General features: G+C 45.5%; 1 protein-coding gene across 9 annotated transcripts in view; it reads left to right on the forward strand.

Moving 5' to 3' along the window:
* Positions 1-1,784: 1,784 nt before the first annotated feature.
* LOC105551010 (low affinity immunoglobulin gamma Fc region receptor III) overlaps positions 1,785-8,507 on the forward strand; it is a 9,049-nt gene continuing 2,326 nt past the window's right edge. The window contains exons 1-5 of one of the 9 annotated variants that reach the window (XM_011996121.1): positions 1,785-1,896; positions 2,617-2,718; positions 3,388-3,408; positions 3,750-4,007; positions 7,346-7,603. In XM_011996121.1, the coding sequence (XP_011851511.1) occupies positions 2,679-2,718; positions 3,388-3,408; positions 3,750-4,007; positions 7,346-7,603 (577 nt within the window). In that variant the 5' untranslated portion in view covers positions 1,785-1,896; positions 2,617-2,678. The other 8 variants (XM_011996122.1, XM_011996123.1, XM_011996118.1 and 5 more) reach the window with 8 other exon arrangements.

The raw sequence follows: 8,507 nt of genomic DNA on the forward strand, positions 1-8,507 counted from the left end.
TACAACCAGCTCTGCAAACACGACAGCCTATTTCACTCCAAGTCTTTGCTCATGCTGCTCCTTTTGCCTGGAATGCCTATTTCTCTCAAAAATCTTCCTGCTGAATCTTTTGCGATCTAATTAAAGTGTTCTCTCTTCCATGTACACTCCTCCCTCGGATAGAATTAGCCACTGTCTTCTTTGTGCATACACAGCATTTCATAAATACTGTCACAGTCCCTCCAGCACTCCAAATACTTATCTGATGTTCTCCCCCTAAGAAACTGTAAGTCCTAGGGGATGACAATCAACTGACCTCCATAGTCAGAAACTTCTGCTGTGCCTGGCCTTCCAATAAGAAAAGGAGAGAAGAAGAGGGGAGGGAAGAAAAAGAGAAGGAGAAGAAAGAAAAGCAAACATGAAGACAAACACTTCAGTATATGATATCCTAAGACCATCTGCTCTTTTGTAAAAATTTTGCTTTTTTTTTTCCCCCAAGAGTCAGGGTCTCACTCTGTTGCCCAGACTGGAGTGCAGTACCGTGAACATAACTCACTGTAGCCTCTAACTCCGGGGCTCAAGCAATCCTCCTGCCTCAGCCTCCTGCATAGCTGGGACTACAGGCATGCACCACCTCATCTGACTATTATTATTATTATATATTAGTAGAGATGGGGTCTTGCTATGTTGCCTAGGCTGGTCTCAAATTCCTGGCCTCAAGCAATCCTTCCACCTCACCTTGGCCTTCCAAAGTGCTGGGATTACAATAAGCCACCATAGGCCAAAATTTTGCATTTTATCCATTACTGTAAAATTAACCCTTACAACTCCAACAACACTCAATTTGAAAATTGTTCAACAACCACTCAATGAAAACCCCCTGAAAGCTTCCCATTCTGTTGCGGTCCCTTTCTCTTCTCCTGTGCTCTCTCCTCTTCTTCCTATCTAGCCCACCCTTTTGGCAGCTAAGAATTCCTCCCTCCATTGGAGAGCCACAGACAAAAGAGGAGTCAGATAAGAAAATAAGACCTCAAAGAAGGAAAACAAAGTGAAGGCCTTGCATCAGAAGTCACGTGGCAGAAAGCCACGTGGATATCTGAAAAGAAGAAAGAATTGAGGGATATCTACCTTTTCCCTCAGAGACAGACCATCCTTAGCCCTGAAGGCATTGTTTCTGCTTTAGGTTTCCCAGATAAGTATCTGAAGTGCTACAGCAAGGAACTTAAGTTTCCAGATACTTGTCTGGATTTTGCAAGGCGTACATGAGTCACTTGAGAGGGAGAACTGGAATGGCTGCCTGGGTTCATTTCCATTGTCCAATCAAAGGGCCTGTGGAGGAGGGGCTGCTACAAGACTCTGTGCAGGGAGGGGTGGGTACGTGGATGGCAATGGGAGGATCAATTAACTCCACCCAGGAGCCAAATGAAACACACAAATAAAAACAAAACCTGAGCAGTGGTTTTAATGTCACTCTGGAGTAGAAAGAGCATTCATTTAAAGCAAAGGTCTGCGATCACCTGTGTCAGCCCCTGCCTCCACTCCACCCCTAACAAGCATCAGGTGCCCACATGGGCCTGCTGCTCGCCTCCTGGGCTTTTCTAAGCCAGGTGAGACCTGTCCCAGATGTCCAGGAGTCCACTGGGGGAGTGGCACTATCAAGCAGAGTCATCTGGTTTTTCTGCCTGGGACCTAGACCATTGTGAGAGTCAACAACATGGGGGTACGGGGGAGAATCTGGAGAGAAGAGGTTAACAACCCTCCCACTTCCTGGCCACCCTCCTCCACCTTTTCTGGTAAGGAGCCCTGGAGCCCCGGCTACTAGGCTGACAGACTAGCCCAGATCCAGTGGCCCCGAGGGACCTGAGCTAAATCTGCAGAACCGGGTAACACGGGAAGCACACGGGAAGCACGAGGAAGGTAAAGAGTTCCTGTCCTCGCCCCTCCCCACCCCCACCTTTTCTGTAATCTTTTCAGCCTTTCACTGGTGACTCGTTCTTCCAGGGCCCGTTTCTCTCCCCGACCTGGGTTTCTTCTAACCTGGAAATCTAATGACTAAATCACACTAAAAAGTCAGTAGCTCCTGTGGATTACATATCCCAGGAGCATATAGATTTTGAAGTTTGAATTTTGAAAGAAACTCTGGGTGGAGATAATATTGAGGCAGAGACTAGAAGATTTGAAAGGACTACTTTCTGTGTGCAGGCAGGGCCTCGGCTAGAGATGAATGAGTCTGGGTCAGGCAGGAGAGTGAGAAGTTCTGAGGTGAAATGAAGGAAGCCCTCAGAGAATGCTCCTCCCACCTTGAATCTCATCCCCAGGGTCTTGCTGTCCCATTCTTGGTGCTGGGTGGATCCAAACCCAGGAGATGGGGGCAAGCAACCTGGGATGGCTGAGGGCACTCTCCGGTAGATTCTGCGTGTGCCCTCAGATGCTCAGCTGCAGACCTCTGAGGAGTAAAGGGGGCAGACCCACCCACTTCGCCTCCAGGCTCTTTCCTTCCTGTTCCTGTTCTATGGTGGGACTCCCTTGCCAGCCTTCAGATTGAGAAGTCAGATGAAGTTTCAAGAAAAGGAACCTGGTGGGTGACAGAGATGGGTGGAGAGGCTGGGGAAAGGCTGTTTACTTCCTCCTGTCTAGTCAGCTTGGTCCCTTTAGGGCTCCGGATATCTGTGGTGACTTGTCCACTCCAGCGTGGCATCATGTGGCAGCTGCTCCTCCCAACTGCTCTGCTACTTCTAGGTAAGTCAGGGTCTCCCTGGTTGAGGGAGAAGTTCGAGATGCCTTGGGTTCAGCAGAGACCCCTTTTCGGGCTAGGGATGAGACTCCCACCAAGGGATGGGACCCCTCACTACATCTATAGCCATGGATTGAGCTCCTAGGACAAGCCAAGATAGGGCTAGAAATGAGGAGAATGCTGGTTCCAATTGGGGCATACTCATGAGTGAGGCCAGTCACTTCATCCCTCTGGGTCTCAGAATCACTATGTGGAACCGAAGAGCTTGGACTAGATGGTCCCTAAGGTCTGTCTCTTTCAGTTTGACATTCCAGTGTTCTCCTCTATGACTTTTAATTTTTACTCTTTCTTGCGGGGATATGGGTTGAGGCTGTTTCTGTGGCTTGGTTCAGGGAAATTCAACCTGTACGCTTAATTTGTGAGTTTGCACAGGGAGCAAGGGGTAAGGGAGTAGTGTTGAAAATAGGGATTTGAGTTGACAGTGGCGCAAGAGGCATGAACACTGGAGACCAGAGAGCAGGTAGCAAGAAGGTTTCCACTAGAAACATCCTGATTCTTGGGAACACTGGGCTCCTGGGGCAGGGGAGGGCAGGGGAGTTTTAAACTCACTCTACATTCTAATCACTCTGATCTCTGCCTCTACTCAATATTTGATTTACTCTTTTTTCTTGCAGTTTCAGCTGGCATGCGGGCTGGTAAGTCAGCTTCATGGTCTTGGATTGACCCAGTGGGGCACGTATGGGGACATATGATATTGTGGCAATAAGATATTGGGAAATGCTTGCTGAATGGGAAAATGCTGACGTGGGGTTAGCAGGGATAGTTCCTCCAATACAGCAGAACTTGGCCCTATGCTTCTCTGGCCAGTTTTTCTCAAGATACTGACCAGGCCAAAAATGGGGCCAAGATGCTCTAAGACTGAGTCACCAAGCATGGGTTTGCAATGAGCTCATTCTAGGTTTGAGGTTCCCTGGGAATGGCAGTGTAGAGCCTGCTCCTCTCCCTGTCCTCACCCCATATTCTCTTGGCTCCTCAGAAGATCTCCCAAAGGCTGTGGTGTTCCTGGAACCTCAATGGTACAGGGTGCTCGAGAAGGACAGTGTGACTCTGAAGTGCCAGGGAGCCTACTCCCCTGAGGACAATTCCACACGGTGGTTTCACAATGAGAGCCTCATCTCAAGCCAGACCTCGAGCTACTTCATTGCTGCTGCCAGAGTCAACAACAGTGGAGAGTACAGGTGCCAGACAAGCCTCTCCACACTCAGTGACCCGGTGCAGCTGGAAGTCCATATTGGTGAGTTAATGAAGGGAAAGAGGAAAATCACCAATAAAGGGTGAAACAAAGGTGCTGAAATACTTGGGAAGAGCCAGAGATGATATTCTTAGAGATAAAAGCTAAGATGAGATGATCTGTGGTCCCACTGAATGGTATCAGGGTTGTAGTCCTAGCTCTAAGTAGGTCTTGGGCAAAATGTCAAAGCCTGTGAGACAATAGATATAGGACTGCTGCACTGCACAATTTCAGGAAGCACCATATGGAATGCATACAGTGTGAATGTGTCATGTGAAGGTTAGGCCTTGGCATAGATGCTCAATAATATTTATTTATTTATTTTCATTTTTTTTTAATTTTATTTTTTGAGACAGAGTCTCATTCTGTCACCCAGGCTGGAGTGCAATGGCACAATCTCAGCTCACTGCAACTTCTGCCTCCCGGGTTCTAGTGATTTTCCTGCCTCAGCCTCCCGAGTAGCTGAGATTACAGGCGCCCACCACCACATCCAGCTAATTTTTGTATTTTTAATAGAGACAGAGTTTCATTATGTTGATCAGTCTGGTCTCAAACTCCTGACCTCAAGTGATTCACCTGCCTTGGCCTCCCAACGTGCTGGGATTACAGGCGTGAGCCACCGCACCTGGCCAATAATATTTATTGAATAAATTTATGAATTTGGTGTTAGGACCTCAATCTCCTTCTCACTCTCAGACATGTAATGCCCTAAGCAACCTCCCAAAGCAATCCTAGTGGCCTAGCATTGTATCTTTCTCTCTCCTCATCAATGCTATACTCAAACCTATACTTAAGTATAAATTTGGTAATGTGATATCTCTTCCGATAGAGGCAGATACATGTTCAGTCTGCACATTAATCATGAGATGAAAGTGCTTGTGTACTATTAACAGAATATAGACATCAGACACAGGTAGGAAAAACACTTCGAAGGCAGGGGTCTTTCCTGGTGTCCCTACAATCTTACCACATAGCCTGGTCCCTGCAGTGTCGCCCTGCAAACCAAACTCTACTTCCATGGCTGTTCCATTCATACAATGTTTATGGGTGGAACAAGCCTTGGGTGGAACAAACCAAGAGGTGGATCTGCAAGAAAGCTCCATGGAATTGGGCCTCTGAAACTGATTTTTGTGGCTCTTTGGCCTCTGATAGTACCACTCAACTGACATGGTTTCACTCTGCAGAGCTACAAGAAGGAATGTCCATTTCTAGCTAGGTAAGAGATGTCCACCTACAGCCAAATAAAATGGGGAATTACCAAGAGAAAGCCATAGAAAAATCAAGTCTAGGAGTTACTAGTTTGCCTTGAACTTGGCTCTAGAAACTGGCTTTAGAACTCTAGCCAATCAAGTCTATATTAAACTGTGATCATGAGAATTAGCTTCACCAGGTAAACTTCTGAGCATCCTTTAGGACCCATTTCACTTATGGCCTCCTCTGAGGAGCATTTTTTACTTCTTTTTTTTTTTTTTTTGAGATAGTTTCTGTCTGTCACCCAGGCTGGAGTGCAGTGGTGCAATCTCGGCTCACTGCAACCTCCACCTCCCAGGTTCAAGCGATTCTCCTGCCTCAGCCTCCCAAGTACCAGGACTACAGGCACGTGCCACCACACCTGGCTAATTTTTTGTATTTTTAGTAGAGACGGGGTTTCACCGTGTCAGCCAGGATGGTCTGGATCTCCTGACCTCGAGATCCGCCCGCCTTGGCCTCCCAAAGTACTAGGATTACAGACATGAGCCACCGCGCCTGGCCTGCATTTTTTACTTCTTTCAGGCAGAATGTCTTTATTCCAATCTAGTCGGCCCTGCAGTCCTTTATTCTTAGCCTATTGTAGCACTCATTATATGGTATTGTGATTATTTCTGAATATTTATGTTTCTATGTCTAGATTTAGATTCTTTGAGGCTGAGAACTATATGTCCAGTCATCTGGGTATCTCCAGTCTGCAGTGTGTCATACATAGTGAGTGCTTGATGAAATATCACTTGAAGGAATATACATATGGACATTCACTGAGTCCATGACAGGACAGATTGGAACAAGAATGTTCCTCCAAAGGCCACCAGACTATATACTAACCATGACTTTATGCTAATAATGTTTCATCTCTCTGCTGAAAAAGTAAGTGGATAGATAGGCACATGGCTTCTTTTGATAAACGATATATCTTAATAGGTAATAAAGATTACTTTCTGTTTGGCAAATCGAGAATCATGACCAACACACGTCCTACCAATTTTGTTTAGCATCAGGTAGTAGATTTTTAAAGTTATAGTAATTCAACCTGAGAATGTAGGTTTAAAAAATAAAATTATAGTAAATTTTATTTTGTTCTTATTACAAAAGCCATTTGGGGTCAATTTCAAAAATACATAAAAGAAAACAGGAAAAATGTAAAATGTCCTTTGGTCCCACTCCTTCAGAGAAAGCCCCTATTAACATGTAAGTGCATACCCTTCTTTTTTTCTGTGCATAATACTTCTAAAAATATTTTAAGTATTATGCTTTTTTAACTTAACATTGTCTCATGAATATTTTCTTATGCCATTATAATATTTATCTACAATATCATTATTTTTTAATTATTCAGGCCCTTTCCCGACCATGACTTCATGTACTCTCTCTGTGAAGTCTGATTACTTGGTGACATGATTGTGAGAATAAGCTCTGGCGATATAAGAATTTCCTCTCTTGAAGGCCATGCTCAGTAATAAAGTTGGTCTCATCGAGGCCCCATGACACCTCAGAAACCACCAATTGCCACTCTGAGCACTACCAGTCATGCCCTTCCCCTTCCTGATGTTTACATTGAGTTCTCCTTCACAATTTCTGCAGCCACTCCGTGGCCATCGTCACCTTATTCCTGACTGCCACAAGAGTCTTTCAATATTCCTTCGATTGCCTATTCCTTCTGAAATCTACCTTTTCTCTAATAGGGCAACAAAATCATCATTTTCAAATGCAATTTTTACTCTGATCTAGAACTTACTGTGACTCCTTGTCACCTGCCACAGCAAATCTAAGTCTAGCACTTAAGGATCCTGCAGATATGCCCTTTGTTGCTTCTCACTTACCTCATTGCTTAGTCTCTCTGCTCTAACCCTGTGTGTTGATCATGTGTGTGTGTGTGTGTCCCTCTTCCCCATTAGACAAAGGTCTTGGTATGACTTCAGTTCTCTTGCAGGGCCCCATCAGCTCTTCCCCAAAGGGAGCTATGCAGGGTTGACTCCCAATCTGGCTTTCCCTTATGTCCCAGGATCTGGATGGTACGTGGCCCCTTCACAAAGCTCTGCACTGAGAGCTGAGGCCTCCTGGGCCTGGGGTGTCTCTGTGTCTTTCAGGCTGGCTATTGCTCCAGGCCCCTCGGTGGGTGTTCAAGGAGGAAGACTCTATTCACCTGAGGTGTCACAGCTGGAAGAAGACTCTTCTGCATAAGGTCACGTATTTACAGAATGGCAAAGGCAGGAAGTATTTTCATCAGAATTCTGACTTCTACATTCCAAAAGCCACACTCAAAGACAGCGGCTCCTACTTCTGTAGGGGACTTATTGGGAGTAAAAATGTATCTTCAGAGACTGTGAACATCACCATCACTCAAGGTGAGACATGTGACACCCTGGAATGCCCAGGGAAGTTGAGTTGGGAGGAGATTCCCAATTCTTACACGCACTTCTTCATGTGCGGGTCCGCCCCGGTGATCAGCAGGAGGTCCCCAAAAGTCCCTGATTGCAGGGTAGGTTTGCAGCTCTCTTTCGGTCCATTCTTTTGGGGTAGCTAAGAGGTGTCATTCACTCTGCAGTGTGATGGCAGGAACAGAAGCCACATCTCCTCCCCAATACATACCTCTGTCTTTCCTTACCCTAATCACACCCACGATGTCATATGTTCCTATCATACTGGCCTCCTTCTTATCCAAGCCTTTTAGCCATGATCCAAACTGGCAGGAGCCCCTCATTCCCTCACAGAAAGAGCCTAGAACCTGGATTCCGGCTCTGCAGCTAATTAACCATCTGACCAGAGGTGAACCACTTAGTCTCTCTGAACCCCAGTTTCTCCTGCTGTAACAAAAATAAGCTGACATTTATTGGGCACCTTTCAGTGTGCTAGACTCTGTGCTAAATAATTCTTTACATGCACCTGGTTTGACTATCATAGTGGACCTTCACAACATGAGATAGGTAATATTTATTCCATTTTACAGATGAAGTAACTGAGGTGCAAAAATAAATAAGTTGTCCCTAAGGTCACATCAAAGACTTCAAAGCCTGTATATTTAACCATTAAGTAAAAGATTTGAACAAGCACTAACATCTTATGATCCCAATTCAGTCATCCACAAAACATCTCTAGTTTCAGCACCAGCCTCCAGAATCACAGCTCTCGAGTGGTATGCCTGGACTTTCCAGTTTCACAGAACTTCTGTCTGTAACTAGCCCAAGACATAAATTGTAAACAATTTGCATGTAGAAAGGCAGCAAAACACCTTTTGAGATTTTTTTTTTT

This window comes from Mandrillus leucophaeus, unplaced genomic scaffold (assembly GCF_000951045.1).
Source record: "Mandrillus leucophaeus isolate KB7577 unplaced genomic scaffold, Mleu.le_1.0 Scaffold502, whole genome shotgun sequence".
NCBI lineage: Eukaryota > Metazoa > Chordata > Mammalia > Primates > Cercopithecidae > Mandrillus > Mandrillus leucophaeus.